Genomic DNA, 16,970 nt, shown 5'->3' with positions numbered 1-16,970 from the left:
TTACTTGTGTCCTTGGTGTTTTTTCAACAAAAAGAACCCTCTGCCTCAGGATCTTTGCACTTGCTATTTCTGTCTGAATGCTATTCCCCTCAATGTCCATGTAACTCACTCCCTCACTTCCTTTGGATTTTTGACCAAATGACAGAAGAGCCTCCTTTGAACACTGTACTTCTTATCCTGCTTTATTTTTCTCTATTAATATTATTTCTTAAAAGAAATTTAGAACTCGTATCTTTTTTTATTTATTTACTGTCTCTCTCCTGTCACTACAATGTTAGTGCCCAAAGGGTAGGGACTTTATTTTGTTCACTATCTTACCCAGTACCAACTAGGTCTGATATACATGATTGTAATCCTCAGCTTACACATAAGGAAATTGAAGCCATCAGAGAAATCCAAGTAACTTGTGCAAAGCCACAAAGCTAGTGAGTAAAAGGTGCAAACCAAAAGAACATACAAGAATTGAAGCAGGATGGTAACAGGATTAGAAGAAAATGATGAGGGAACAGCAAAGGAATAAAATAGTTAAAACTGTTTAACAATGTGTATCTTTATGCTAAGCATAAAATTTTATATCAAGTAAAAATGCACATAGCAATATAATTGCATCTCTTTACAAATATTAAGAGAAATTCAGGGAATGAAAGATAATAAAAAGTTAAAAGCAACTGTCTTGGGGTAGTAAGGTTGTGGGGTTTTGTTTTCTATTATTTATACTCTACATAATAGTAGTTTGCAAACTTTTTCTGTGAAGGCCAAGAATGTAAATATTTGGGGCTATGTACGCTGTATGGTGAATTCTGCTACTGTAGTGGAGAGTAATCACAGACAATTCACAAATGAATAGGTGTGGCTGTGTTCCAATAAAACTTGATTTATAAAAATAGCAGTCAGGCTGGAATTGAACCTCGCTGGTCCTAGTTTGCCAACCCTTGCTATAGAGGATCTGAGACAGTGCCAAAGGCACTCTAAACTGTTATGTCTGAGTGGAAGTTAGTTTTGCTCTTATGTGAAAATAAAGAAATGCAAAAATCCTTGTGCACATGATCTCAAAGTAGGAACTTTAAAGCAAAGAGATTATTAGATATAGGTGTTATGTACAACCCCAAAATAAAATATTTTATTAGAGAGCAGCAGGGTCAGGAACTAAGTGTGAGTTTTTTACTTAGAATGTTTCCTGCAAAAGTGAGTTTTCTAGTCATTAACAAGGAAAGAGCTGTGCCTACTTTAAACCTGATGGCTGTAACTAAGATATGTGAATTATACTAAATGGCTTTAAACTGGCCAACACTCCTCTTTTATCTAAAAATACTTCTGAGCTGAAAAACTTTGAGTGTTTAGAATTATTTAGGTCAAGTTCTATTCTGTCAATGAAAATAATTTTTGGTAAAAGAGAGCCTACGTAATACTTATCATTTGGGGAAAAAAAAATCACATTTGTAATGTAAACATTTTTAGATAATGTACTGATTTATAAACACAGGAAGAAGCTTTGACTCTAACATCTGTCAGAGTTAATGTGTAGGTCTTTCTTTATTGGGTGGAAGGCTGACTGATTAATGAAAGCTCCTACAAATCTCTGAGAGATTCTGTGTCAAACTCTGCAATAACAGATACTTTTCTGTCATTAAACTGATGGGTGTAACCATTTGACTAAGCCTTAATAAACAATCTCAACATTAAGAGATTAAGAGATATTAAATATATACCAGCTAAATGGTAATGTTCCTGAGACTTTTTCTATTGTCCTGAGATTAATGACTATGCCTATATAGACACACAATTGAGCTTCACTTTCAGTTTTCACTTTCATGCATTGGAGAAGAAAATGGCAACCCACTCCAGTGTTCTTGCCTGGAGAATCCCAGGGACGGGGGAGCCTGGTGGGCTGCCGTCTATGGGGTCGCACAGAGTCGGACACGACTGAAGCGACTTAGCAGCAGCAACATAGACACAAACACACACACACACCTTTGTTCTACCTCATGTATAACTTTGCACATCTGTATTGATTGATATCATAACATTATACACTTCAGCTACTATGCACTCTCTAGTCCCCTGCTTATCCTGTCAATCACTTTCTTACTGCTAAAAAAGTCAAAATATTGACATGATCCTACATAAAACAGGAGCTGCTGTTTGTGTAAATAACAAAATCCACAGAAAATGAATATCCTAATGAACTGGTAGCACATACATTTGCATTACATTATAATCCATTCTCAATCACAAATGATGTTAGGTTTACTGTGGTTCCTAAGAAGAGACCCAGGATTGTCAGTTTAAAGATAAATGTGAACAAATGTTGGAAAAAAAAGTCAGCACATTATAGAAGACTTTAATATCTTCAACTTGTATCCATCATTAATTTTTTTTCTGTAGTATGTTTCTCCTTGGATATAACACATTAAAAGAAACATTTGCTGTCTATTGTAGATTGAAAATAAGTCAGAGTAAAACTATACTCTCATAATAGATGGAAAACAAATGTTTTTCTCATAGGAAAAGCAAATGTGATCTTTATGAGAACACATGTATTTTTAAATATTTAAAAACGGTTGTTACTGCTAGTATAATCTTTGCCTTTGATATCAGAACCTTTACTTCTAATTGATATTTATCTCATGTCATCTTGACATCCCAGAACTTAGAGGATGTACAGAATTAAGAGACAGGTCAGAATGTGTATACTCGACAGTAAAGCCAATCTGAGAACTCATGTGTCTGGTTTCCACTAGCATATAGAACATGTCCTCGTGAATTTAGATTAGATTCAAATTTCTTAGCCAAGGTATGGAAAGATATTTATTATTCAGCCAACTAACCTTTCATCAGCCTGCCCTGCACAGTCTGTGAATACTCTTTTTTTGTTTTATGTTTTTCTACCTGTTACACCTTCCACTGGAATATTCTTGCTTACTCATTCTCCACCTGGGAGAACCCCTTTTCTACTGTATAAAAACCTGGCTAAAAAGTCAATTCAACTTTTCCATGCATCAAGTTGCCTCTTGATGCCTCATACTCATAAAAATTATTTTCCTATCAGCCTACCTTCTTGCAAACACCAAATATCTTATATTTACAACAGATGTTAAGACATAACTGAATGAAAAATTTTAAAAATATTTTACTTGGAAAAATATACAGAATTATACATTAGTCTTAGTTCATATATTTCTTATTAAAATGTCATGACATTTTTATTTTCAAAAATAGCTTTCTCTCAAAGACTACTTAGGATTTTTTTTTTCCTGCTAAATAAGGTACTGAAATAAAACACTACTAACAGAGAAAAATCTTATTTTTATTAAATGTCATTCTATAACCTATGACATCAAATGACTCCATCTGTTCGTTCTTAGATTTTTTAAAATAAAAGTTTGCATGTAGCAAATGCATCTAATGAGCTGGCTTACTAAATTAGGAAGAGAAAACCAAAAGGCAGAAATATTCTCCAACAGTAAACAAGAAGTTACCACCTGGAATTTGCATTTTTTCAACCTACTCCAGTATTCTTGCCTGGAGAATCCCATGGACAGAGGATCCTGGAGGGCTACAGTCCATGGGGTTGTAAGAGTCAGACACGACTTAGCGACTAAACCACTACATAAAAACATATTACAAAAAAAAAAAATTATAAAGTAAGTTTTAAAAAATTAGTAGATTTTGCCAAGTAAAAGTAAAATCAGAAATTACTATATAATGGCTTTTTCTAAAGTTTTATTGATGATTTTAATGAGCCCACCATTTTAAGACATTTTCTCTTTCCATAGATATAGGCAAATAAAAAGAACATCATTTTTTTTTAATAGATCAAATTTGAAAATAAATTTGATCTATAAAAAAAAAAGAACATCAGCGATAAAGCAATAAATAGTTACTAGCAGCAGCAAGATAATACATTTTACTGTTAAAAATCTACATGGAAGACTTCATACTGTTTGTAAAATTTCTCTGTGTCCTAAATCTCGGCTTGAGGTCAATGAGCCATGAAATGAAACCTTGGGGAAGTCCTGCCATACAATGGAATGATGGTCTCAACACACTTCTTCATTCCTCTTGCTAAGTATTTCTGAAGTTTTAATAGCTGCTTTGAAAGAAGTATATTGCTAAAATGCTACATCATGGATTGAAAACAGAAAAAAAAAAAAAAAAAACTATACAAATAAGAACCAAAAAGTTACCTGCAATACCTATTTCCCCTTTTCTGCAGGTTCACTTTCTATGGTTTCAGTTACCCACAGTCCAAAAACACTAAATGGAAAATTTCAGAAATAATTCGCAAGTTTTAAAGTAAGATTCAAATGCCATTCTAGCAGCATGATGAAATCTCACATCTTTCTGCCCTGTTCCGTACAGATGTGAACTGTCCCTCTGTCCAGAGTGTCCACACTGCGTTCACTACCTGTTCAGTTGTCACTCAGCAGCCATCCTGTAACCAGATGGGCTGTCGTGGGGCCGCAGGGCTGTGTTCAGGGGATTTACTTAATAGTGTTTACTTAATAGTGGCCCCAAAGCACAAGAGTAGTGATGCTGACAGTTTGGATATTCTTCTACTATGCCTACTCTGTAAATTAACCTGTACCATAGGTATGTATGTCTAGGAAAAAATACAGTTCTTTCTCCAAACTAAGGCAAGGCAATTAAATTTTGTGGGTTTTAGTTTTCCTAGCTATAAAAGGAGGTTTTGGTCTAGGAGAGTTCTAAGAATCCTTAAAGGTTTAAATAGTTATAGTTATATCAGATACTGGAAAAATGGGTCTAGACTACTTTATTTGAATATGAACCTTGGTAACCAGGAGAGTAATCAAATTTTATAAATGACACTATAAGGCACACTTTAGATCCTGACAATGACTCAGTACATTCAACATTATATACTTAACATACAAACGTTTCCACAGGACTCACACAAATGTCTGTGTTCCCCCAAAGTACATCTGTTTGCCCCAAAATTAACCTTACTTCATTCTAGTAATATGTAATTTGTTTTTTGAAAAATGAATCATACCTCTTTGCTATTCTGCTGTCTTCTTTACCCTTCTACCTCTAAACCATAAATTGTACTGTATTATCTGATTCATAACATTTAGTCTTCCATGTTCCAAAAAGATGTCTAATTATCCTAAATCTTCCTCTTCTCACTTACTATAACATTTAAGGGAACTAAGATAATTTTTTTATCCTGCTTTTTACATAATAAAACACTTTTTTCCTTCCCCATTAAGATTCTAAAGGGGAAAACCATACAAACATCACAAAAAACTCTAGCCAGAGATAATCAAAAGATATACTTCAAAATTCAATAGTCAGTAAAAAAGAGAAAATTATAACCTATTAATGATTTAGAATTTTAAAAATTACATGGTAAGAGAAAATAGTTAGCATAGGAATTGGAAAATTAGTCACATGGTAAAGTTTAAAATTTAATGTCTCAAAAGTCTTGATTATTTGTTAGGAAAAAAATCAATTTGATAGCATGCAGCTCTGCTTTGTTCTTCTCAACCCATTAGTATTTTAAAGGATACTTAGTACCAGAATAATGTGTGACTCTGCCACGAATTGGACCTGGCTGCTCCCATGAATGTAGCTCTATAAAACAAGACAGAGAAGCAAAAATTACAATCTGGGGAAAAGCAGGGTTTTGGCAGCTTTTTCTTTGTATAATTCTATACCTTGAAGATTAACAATGGATGAATCTATGAATTAAGCTCCTATTTATGGTTTTGAAATGAAATAATTAGTTATTTTTGAATAAAATAATTATTAGTTAACTAGAAGTAACAGATGAAGCGCTGGTGGCTGATATCACTGTCAACTGTAGAAAGCAACCTACTATCAGAAGTAAACTTAGTATAATTTGTTAAAAGGTTTACCACAAAAACATACAGAAACTGTAATGATTCTTCCAGAGCCTCCGTAAAATGTACTTAATATGGTGGTGTAAGGCACATATTAGAGGAACTAAGATTAATGACTGTACATCCTTTAAAGTAAATAAAAAATGACCAAACAAACGTTAATATGACACTTTTCTACATTATCAAAGTTTTAAATTAAGGAGATAGCTTTATAAATGCATTTATTTTAAAATGATTTTTTCAAAACATAATTGTTTAAACTGTTTCATCCTATTGAGAAAGGTATAGTTTCCTATACCTGGTAAGAACTATATTAGTTGATACCAGTCAATTATAGAAATTTGACAAAAATCTCCATGCAGGATTATTTTGTTTCTGAAAACCTGATTCCATAGTAGTTTAGCTTTAATGGAAAGAGTATTTAACTAGAAGTCAAGACATCATTCCTTCTTGTCCTTAACCCTGGGCATGTCACCCAATCTCTCAGATATTCAATATCTCCTCATCCATAAAACTAGGAACTGGATTAACTGAGTCCTATGATCTTTTTGAAGCATGTGTGTGCCTCAAAGCAAGTCTTGAAGCATGTCTCGTGTGTATTGTTGTCAATTTTGTCTTGGTATTTTCATGTAGAGACTGCTCTTGGTACTCCAGTCTAAGCTACCTTTGTTTCTATCTCTAATTTCTCAATCATTCATAGTGCAGCTGCCTCATTCAAAGGTGTATTTGGATATACTTTTAAAGAACAGCTTCAATCTAACCAACTAAAAAATAGCCATGTGTGGTTTATTTACATTATAGCTTATGAGGAATACTATCACATATATTTTCTATTTTATTAAGTACTACTATATTGACAACAGTGTAGCAATACAAATACCATAAGCAATGTGTTTGGTATTACTTTAAGTCTGATTATAAACTAAGACTCTCATATCACAGAAATGAAGGTTTTATTAACTATAGCAGCATAGATAATACCAAATACAATACCAAGTACTAATAACAACTACCATTTATTAAGCACACATTTTGTGTTTAACAGAAGTTCTATATGCAATATTGCATTTAATTCTAAAAGTCATAACAAAGATATTTTTATTACAGCTACTTAATCAATAAGGCAACTGAGGCTAAACAGAGGTGAAAAATTGCTCAGGTTTTCACATCTGCTGTGTGTAAAATCTGAGATTTGAAATTAGGTCTGTGTGATTTCAGATCCTGAGCTCATATTCACTATACTATCGATACTTAGTTATTTGCTGGACATTTGACAGGATGCTTCATGTAGATTATCCCATCATATCTTCTTAATAACCATATAAAATAGATATTATCATTCTATCTTCCAAACGAGGAAACTGAGATTTAGAGAAATTAACTAAATTAAGATCGTGCAACTAGTAACTGGTGAAATTTGGAGAGCAACTTGGGTTTGACCTCCAAGGTCCATGCCTTTTCCATCATATAATAACTTACCAAAAGACAGGAGGAAAACCTATTGGAAAGTTTTATAAAAGTTTTTACTGGTGATCACAGTTAAATGTTGACCATTAAAGTAATTAAAAATCAACATTTATGTGACTGACTGAAATATCTGACTATAACCACACAGTATAAGATGCCCAGATGTATGTGACCACTGCGAGGAAGTCTGCCTGGATTAGAACCACAGTGCAGGTACTATGCACTGATTTCGGCAATGGGGATATCAAGTGTAACGAAACAGCAAACAAAATGAAACAAACAAAACCAAAAGTGCTTTTACAAGCTTATACATTCAAACTGTGAGAACACATTTTGTCTACCAAAGTGCAACAGCAACATTACTGGCACATATAAAAGTCAGAAGAGCAAACACAAGCATAAAAGAACCAACAAGCACTCTAGGGGTCTTAAGTGCTTACCTTGGGGGGTATGTTCCATTTACAGGGTTACCTAAAGCAATGGCTTAACACAATTAAAATCAAACTAAGCTCACAGTTTTAAGCTAGTCTTTAATATATGTATTTAACTGATGCGTGTACTTGGAAAATACTTTGGAAGAAGGAACACTGAGTAATTCCTTTACAGCTTTAGCAAGCATGATGTTCATTTATATTCTTTCCACCTGTGATTTTTACTAATTCTGACAAGGGAAATGTCAGTAACTCATGGAAATTTAATCCTAAATATTTATTTAACTTGGAAATGGCAACCCACTCCAGGACTCTTGCCTGGAAAATTCCATGGACAGAAGAGCCTTGTAGGCTACAGTCCATGGGGTCACAAAGAGTCGGACACAATTGAGCAACTTCACTTCACTTATAAGCGCAATGGAGAAAATCTGCATGCTTTTTGATATAGGATATATATCTTTTTCACATGGAGATCTATTTTGACAAACCATTAATATAAACATTTTTTATTGTCCACTCAATTGAACACTTACTTCATAGAGCATATGAACCAAAAAGAATGGGTCATAAAAATTATCAGAAAATTAATTACTATATCTTATTTGAAGTTTGCATAGCATAATGATATAAATAATATATCTGAATAATACGCTTAATTTTAGTAACATAGTTGACAATAAAAATTAGTACACTAATAGTTCTCTTACACGAGAGTATCAGAAAAGAAAATGGAAATTAAGGTAAGTACTTATATGTCAATGTCATATTGTATGTGTGTATATACAATGACACACTGTATATGTCAATGAGGAAAGAAACCTTGTTCCATGTAACTCTTTCCTTTTTATAATGTACAATTTTTATTTTTATCAGAGTATAATTGCTTTACAGTGTGTTAGTATCCACTGTAAAGTGCATCAGCGGTAGGTATACAGGCGTGTGTGTGTGCTCAGTCATGACCAGCTCTTTGCAATCCCATGGGCCAGGGTCCTCTGTGGGATTTCCTAGGCAAGAATACTGGAGTGGGTTGCCATTTCCTTCTCCAGGAGATCAACAGTGTATATGTGTCAATCCCAATCTCCCACTTCATCCATCCCCTTTCTCCTCTTCATCTCCATACATTTGTTCTCTATATTTATGTCTCTATTGCTGCTTAGGAAATAAGATCAACTTTACCAGTTTTTTTGGATTCCACGTATATGCATTAATATACAGTATCTGTTTTTCTCTTTCTTACTTCACTGTGTATGACAGTCTTTAGGTCCATCCACATCATTCCTGACTTCTTGGGAAGATGGTATCAGTCATATTGCTCTGCTTTTTCAATATTATTTTAAAACTGTGTTGGTAGTGAGTGATCATTAAGGAGTCCTTTTATAAACGATGTTCTGAAAATATTAATGACCAGTATAGACCAACATTGTTGTTAGGTTTCAATTAAAATGCCTGAGTTGGTATCTTTATCCTGGATCTGCCTCAAGTGTGACCTTGAAAATTACTCTAAACTTCAAATTATTCAACTGTATAATGAAAAAACAAAATGTGAGAAATGAATTATTAATAGGTAATGCATGTAAAATACTTAGGACTAGGCCTAAAATCTGGGTTAAATTCTCCTGCCAGTGAATAACTTTCTTTTAAAACTTCTTTTTTTAAGTTTCTAATAAGCCAATATTAACTTTATAAGCCTTGAGGCAGAAGCAAGATAGAAAAAACCAATGTGTTTGATTAACTTTCGTAAAATGTGTGCGTATGTGTTAAGTCGCTTCAGTTGTGTCTGACTCTTTGTGATCCCATGGACTGTAGCCCACCATGTTCCTTTGTCCATGGAATTCTCCAGGTAAGAATACTGGAGTGGGTTACCATCACCTTCTTCAGTGGATCTTCCCTACTCAGCGGCAGAACCTGACTTTCAGTTAAATGGGCTTTGGAGCAAAACTAAAGATACTAACACAAGCAGAGTACAAAAAGTTGTTCAGGTAATATACAAAGGCAGGAAGTCACTCTTGTGAAGGCATTAATAATAGGATTCAAACTAGTTATTTTTCCCTGAAAAGTGTTAGTCGTTCAGTCATGCCCAACTCTTCGCAACCCCAGGCTCTGTCCATGGAATTCTCCAGGCAAAAATACTGGAGTTGGTAGCCATTCCCTTCTCTAGGGGATTGTCTTGAGGCAGAGATCGAACCCGGGTCTCCTGCTCTGCAGGCAGATTCTTTACCCATCTGAGCCACAAGGGAAACCCAAAGTGTTACTTTCGCCTACTCACTGATAAAATATATACTGGTCTCCATTTGCTTTGGCATAAGTTGCTTACAATTAAAAAAAAAAAAAAAAGTGCTCACACCAATCCCAGAGAGATGTGAGTTTGAATTTTGATCACTGAAAAAATGTAACTTATTTTAAAAAGAAGCATTTATGACACCTGTTGGCTCCATGGTAAAGAATCTGCCTGCCAATCCAGGAGACGAGGACTTGATCCCTGGGTTGGGAAGATCCCCTGGAGAAGGAAATGGCAACCCACTCCAGTATTCTTGCCTGGGAAATCCCATGGATAGAGGAGCCTGGTGGGCTATAGGCCATGGGGTCGCAAAAGAGTCAGACATGACTGACTAAAAAATAACATTTTATGACGCCAAGAAAATGGCAAATAAAAACTAAGATTTGATATTGTCTGGTGTTATCCAAATGCCACTTTCAGCTTAACATGAAATCCACAAAAGCACTTTTGGTCCCTTCTTTCATTTTAAAATACACGATTGTAGAATGAACCAAGAGCTTGTTAATAGTTAAAGGAAACACTGCTGTGATTATCTTTCACTATCACGTGTATTCTTTCTGTCCAATCTTTTCATGCAGCTGGACTGATCAGTACGAAATGTAAACTTTATTTCTGTTCATTTTCCTTCCCTTCTTGTATACATCAGAAAAAACTACCTGTGTGAATCCTTTCAGCTTTTTTCTGTACTTTGTATACTGTCCTCCAATACAAGGACAGCAGATGCATGAAATTTAAGAAAATATTTAAGTGATGATCTCTCAACTGTCTAGCATATGATTCTCACTCTTTGCAACAGAAGTACTGTAACAGCAAAAAAAAAAAAAGAAAACATGATGATTTATTATCAACATGAAGACAGAATGTAGGAGAAAAATCTTGTATTTCCTTTGGCAGGACTTCCAAGAAGTCAAATGAGTTTCCTCATTGCTCTTAAATAAACTTGTGTCTTTAATCTTGGCTATTTAAGAGCTGCCAGTAGAAGAGCAACTGCTTTCCTGATCAAAGCCTACATACAGTGAGGGATCCATTTTTCATATATGATAGTCAATCTTTTTTTTTTTTTTAACCACATAACTAAATAAAGAAGATGCTATTTTAATATATACCAGTCCGTAAGAATGCAGTGATGACACAACAGTCCTGAGTCTCCTTTGTGTGCTCAGGCACCCAGAATACTAAAAAGAAGTAATCTTTATTATTTCTTTCTCAGTTTCTGTGTGAGAAGATGAACATATAGGAAGAGATTTTTGAAACTGTTAAGACAAAATATACTCTTTCATTTAGCATTAAGTATAACAGAAGTATTCAGAGGCATTCTATGACCTTCCTACTGTATGATACTATGATCTTTGGAACCAATTACTTGAATCTTTAGTAAAAACAGTGTGAGAGCAGGCAGGCAGGTAGGCGGGCTTCTGTTGGCAAATGGGAGTGTCTGGATCACCACTGTCGGCGCAAAACAAGTGGAAATCCCGAGGTACTTAGCACTCTGACAGTCTAATAAAAGATTTCTCTATTTCTTGACAGTTACATATTCCCAGTCCTTTCTTTGAGGTCCTCTTCTTATACATCAAACAAGATATACTTCTCTGAGGTAGCACTGGTCCTTATGAGGCTGGGACACCAAACAGCAGGTGTGACACAGATCAGTCAATAGCTTGGCCAAGTCCTTCTGGACTTGCCTGAAGTAAGAGATATAAACAGGGATTACCTACATCCAGATGGCAGAGAATGCCACCGTGTTGGGTTTCCCCAGGCGAGGTAGGTATGATTGGTCTTATTCAAACTCTTCTCTACAAAAAGTGTCAGCCCCGCAAGTACAGTGGAGACACACCTCTCCTTATGAGCTTTACCTGAATTCACAGTGACAATAAGATCGGTAGTTCAGGTATTGTAAACAGGGGAGATCCGGGAAAGAACAAGTAACAACACAGAACAACCAAAACAAAAAGCTCCAATCAATTCTAAGGAAATTCTAAGCAGAATATGCTGAAATAGTTCATCATAACTGCTCTCTGGAAGGTCAGCCAATGAGAACACAAAGTGCAGGCCTGAAAAATTCTGAGGAGACTATAAAACTACGCTAAAGCCCAGACACTAGTGAGACAGCCATTGGGGATAAACTATGCTTGTAGAAGCATCTTCTAGTTTTTGAACAAAACCGATACTATGACTGATGAGAGAGCTTCTCATATTCACTGTGCTTTCAAAATGTTGAGAGGTTAAATATATGACAACATAGTATGACTTTTTTTCAAGTGTACAGCAGAGGTTGACTTAAAAGGTCCCATGACTCAGCTTCTAAGTACATTTTAGTAATTAATATTTTCTTGACAGCACATTTCTAGACTTATAAATTCTTCTATTCATCAGTGAAAGAAAACATGGAATGCTTAGTAGAATTACTCTCATGGAATTTTTTTGGTAACTAAAGTAGTAAGTTCAAAATGGAAAGTTACTTGTTAGATTCTTCATTTTAAAATCCAACTGAATAGCTTTTGATATGAGATACACTGAATATGTAAATCCACAATGCAAATGTTTTGGGAGCTCTGTCATCTTAGATATATATGAAAAGTATAATAGAGTAAAAGTATATATGGGCTTTTTTCCTTTTTATCTTTCAGAAAAAAAAATCAACCATCAAGGAACATTACTATTCTCATGTTGTTATTATAAATGTAATCTAAAGTACAAGAACAACAACAACAAAATACAACTAATGTAGCATGAAGCTTAAAAGTCACATTATTCTATGTAAAAAGTAAAATCACTCATTTCATATCACTAAATATTTTGCATCTGTGACTGGTGTAAGAAATGCACTAGGAAGATAGTTTTTCTGCCCTACTCTAACTTTGCAAATAAATTGAATGATTTCTCCCAGGAAAGCCATTTAACCTCTCTTTAGTTCATTTTCCTGGTACAGATTATTTTTCGTTGTTGTTGTTACTTACGGGCCTATTAGGTGATAAAAAAGAGGCTATTATCAAAAGAAGTCTATAAAATGGATTTAAACAAAAAATAAGCAAAAAAAGGACCACTGTCTTTTGAAACGTAGTCTCTGATATTTTTCTTCTTTTTTGGATTATCTGTGAAAATGGATATTCATATCTTCCCTCTCAGTGCTCACATGATAATTCTTTGATAATCCTCTATATGAAAGCATATTCATGTGGATGAAAGCACCCTGAGATGCTAGGCAATTATTCCTTAATGATGAGTCTTGTAATGTGTCTATTAGATAATTCTCTGATCACTGTTTGTACTTGGTATTTTTCCCTGTCAATTCCTCACTGATTGCGACCTGAGTGAAACATTGCTCAGTCTGGATCCCATTGCATCACGTGGAACCACCTGCTGTGACAGTTTTCCTAGTCCAGTTTCTTCAGATGCCTTTAGTTCATATCCTTGAAACTTCTCGCATATTGTCTTAGAGTGATACTCTCTCTAAAGTTCACCTAATGCCAACTGCTTTAAAAGTCCAGTGTCATCTGTTTTCTCCAGGTGTCCAGGATCACTGCATTCTGATGAACAAGTCTGGAAAATCACTGCCTGTAAATCTTTGACATAAGAGACTTTATCTTGACATTTGATGTGAAATATAGCACAATGGGATGATAAATGAAACCTGTCTCAGAAATGAAAATGACGCTGATAAGGACTCAGATATTAGACCCATATAACACTGTTGACAGTACCCTGGCTCTACAGGCCTTGAGAATGGGTTTAACTCATGATGGATGGGACTGGTTGAGCCTGCTAATCTGCCAAATGAGACATCAAATTCTTGGGTGTGATTTTCTATTTCTTTAAGCTTACTACTTTGAAAGCTTCAAATCAGTAGCATTTATCTTTATACTTAATCAGTTTACTAACAATGTGAATCCAGGTATATAATTAGTATTTTGTATTTAGAGGCTAATATACAGCTTCTGGTTCTTCCATAAAACCTTCACAGAACCAAACACAGCAATCATCTTCAACAGAAGCACCACACTGATGGCTGGAAACTCTGGTTACAGACCAGGCTGCTGTATGGGGTGGGGTGTGTTAACCGACCTATGGTTCAGTTTCTGCATCAGCAAATCAAGGACGTTATAATAATTTACAGCATTCAGAAAAGTATGACATGAAGTGAGCCCTCATTAAGTGCTGGCTATCGTTATTTCTATTTATTCAACTGATATTTATTGGAAGTCTAATATGTGATAGGCACATTTCTAGGCACTTGAGATAAGAATGAACAGAGTAAAAATCCCTGGCCTCGTGGGGTTTATTGGAGAAGGAAATGCCAACCCACTCCAGTATTTTTGCCTGGAGAATCCCATGGACAGAGGAGCCTGGGGGGCTACAGTCCATAGGGTCACAAAGAGTCGGACACATCTAAGTGACTAACACACACACATGGGGTTTATAGCCTAGTGTTTGTGCACATGTGAGTGTGTGTTGGGGGCAGGGAACCAGAGGGGGGAGAAAAGCCCAATGAATATAAATGAAAATAAAATACATTATATGTATATATAAATAACATAAAATTAATACTAATATATGGAACATTAAATTGAGAATACATCAATTTAAAATAAAATCTACAAACTCACTTATATATTTGGGCTTATTAAAATAAAGAGGTCACTAAAAATGGTAATGTACTTTAATTAGTAAGGGCTCTATAATTGAAATATCAAAGAGATAAGTTACAGTATTTGTCCTTGACATTCCTTTCTCTTCTCACATCTTCTCCTTTAGATGATTCATATTCTTCAATTCAACAGCTCTTGGTATGAAAGACTCCTTCTTAGCCAGGTCTATACTGTTAAATCTTATGGAGTAACCACTAATTGGATATATCTACTTGAATATCCCACTTGAATGTCCTAACACTCTAAAACCAAATATTTTTCAAACATGCACAAAATTATTCTCTGCACAAAATTATTTATCTTGGCCAGACTTCTGTGCTTCTGTCAATAATGGAACCATTCTTTCAATGATCCAAGTTTCCAACTTTACCATTTCTGCCTATATCAATCATAATGCCAGTGAACACTTCCTATCCTATATTTGCCTTTTTTCTATTACTTTGACACAGCTGATTGTGTATGAATGTTTATCATATCATGCTTGGATTATGGGCACTCTAATCTTTAGTCTCCAATCTCTCATTTCTAGCTAAATCTTCCAAAATCCCCACTTTCATCAGTCTACTGCTCACAAACCTTTGAAAATTTAAAACTGCTTAGAGGCCACAGCCCTTGGCAGTAAAGTCAAACACTGTTGAATCAATCAATTAATCAATCAAGCCAACTATCTAGTCAGTACTTAACAGTGAGAGATGCTGTATTCCATAAAATGAGAAAACAAGTACATGTAAAAAACATGGTGGTTTTTTTTTGCTGAAAAAGAAACATGGGAACATGCACACGGAGATCTCTAACCACACAGACAAAATAAGGGCAGCGTGCTTAACATTCGAGAATTAGTAGACCAACATTTGAGTCTGTGCTTGAGTTGCCTCTTTGTAAATTGGGATAATAATTGTATCTTTCTTACTGAGAACTGCTACTGGAGTGAACAGCTCAGAAGTTAATTAGCTCCTAAATTATATGGTGTTTAGTAAGGACTCTATAATTTAGCTATGTGTTCAGTGAGTTCTAGAGAAATATAAAAGATGAAATTACTGTAGGGTGAAATGGAAGGAAAAGGCTCCAGAGATGGTTAACTATAAACAGGGTATTTCAACAGAGATTATGTTGAGATACATTAGGCATACTCAGAGAGGACTTTAAACAGGTGGACAGTGACAAGAAAATTAACAGAGGATGGGAAGGGGTTTGAAGGTAGACATGATTGGGATGCCACAATAAGTACACTTTTTCTAACACTATTTCCATTAAAAACTATATCTCAAAAAAATTATGGTCCCCAAACATCCTATCCTCATTTTCACCTCTGTATGGGTTTTCTTAAGGCTGTTCCATTTTTTTCTTTCTGATCCATATCAAGGGGCAATCTTTATTCTTACTGGGTAACCAAAATTTAGCGTGATTTAATGCCAACTCTAATTCTACCTCTTTTAATAAAACTTTGCTAGATAACTTTGCCTCAGAAAAATGAATAGTTAATGCCCTTAAACTATTATAATACTATCTATAACATTTCATCTGTATCTTAGTCACATATGGATTTATAATGTTAGGATTCTAGACTTAAAACTCACATGAATAACACTGTCTCAGGAAAAAGGATATATTACTTGTAGAATACAGAATATTTCAATTTTTTAAAAAAGAGAACAGGCTTCAAATACTTGCTTCAACATATTTTAAAATAATTTAAATACAAAATATATTTAAACCCTAAAGTAAAATGTGAAATGATTGTAAAACTCTGTAGTAATTTAGTGTAATTTAGGAATTTTTAAAAAATCTAGAGCATTTATTAATAACTGTATTTTTAACATCTTAGATGAAGCTAACAAATGGAAGTTAAATTCCTCAAAATAGCATAAAGAACAGTTAAGCTCAGGAAATATATATCTTAGAGAAAAAGTGATGTTTTAAACAACTATGTAGAGTGAATGTTATTTAAAATTAATAAAATCACAGTTTACTCTCTTCAAATTTAGACTGAGCTCATTAAATATTTTTTTTAGTAAGCAATTTTTGCCAATAAAAATTTTAACAAGTAAACATTGATATTTGGTGGTTATTAGCATGTACTATAAGCACATAATTTAAAAAATCATATTTCTCCAAAGATTTCAAAAGTATATTCCCAATCCAGGGATCGAACCAAGGTCTCCCACATTGCAGGTGGATTCTTTACCAGCTGAGCCACAAGGGAAACCCAAGAATACTGGAGTGGGTAGCCTATCCCTTCTCAAGCAGATCTTCCTGATCCAGGAATCAAACCAGGGTCTCCTGC

General features: G+C 34.6%; 1 protein-coding gene across 14 annotated transcripts in view; it reads right to left on the bottom strand.

Moving 5' to 3' along the window:
* TUSC3 (tumor suppressor candidate 3) overlaps nt 1-16,970 on the bottom strand; it is a 207,411-nt gene that overhangs the window by 24,022 nt on the left and 166,419 nt on the right. For 12 of the 14 annotated variants that reach the window (XR_014062559.1, XR_014062561.1, XR_014062560.1 and 9 more), the window contains one exon: nt 5,532-5,595. The exons of the other annotated variants lie outside the window; for them this stretch is intronic. Coding sequence is in view for 7 of the 12 variants with exons in the window: in XM_081521496.1 (XP_081377622.1) it covers nt 5,532-5,595 (64 nt within the window). In the remaining 5 variants the exon portion in view is untranslated. The remainder of the gene's footprint in view (nt 1-5,531; nt 5,596-16,970) is intronic. 14 annotated transcript variants of the gene reach the window in all.

Source organism: Giraffa tippelskirchi, chromosome 8, assembly GCF_054371585.1.
Source record: "Giraffa tippelskirchi isolate mGirTip1 chromosome 8, T2T-mGirTip1v1.2.pri, whole genome shotgun sequence".
Classification (NCBI taxonomy): Eukaryota; Metazoa; Chordata; class Mammalia; order Artiodactyla; family Giraffidae; genus Giraffa; species Giraffa tippelskirchi.
Note: the sequence above shows the minus strand (reverse complement) of the source record. Positions and strands in the feature narration are given on the sequence as shown.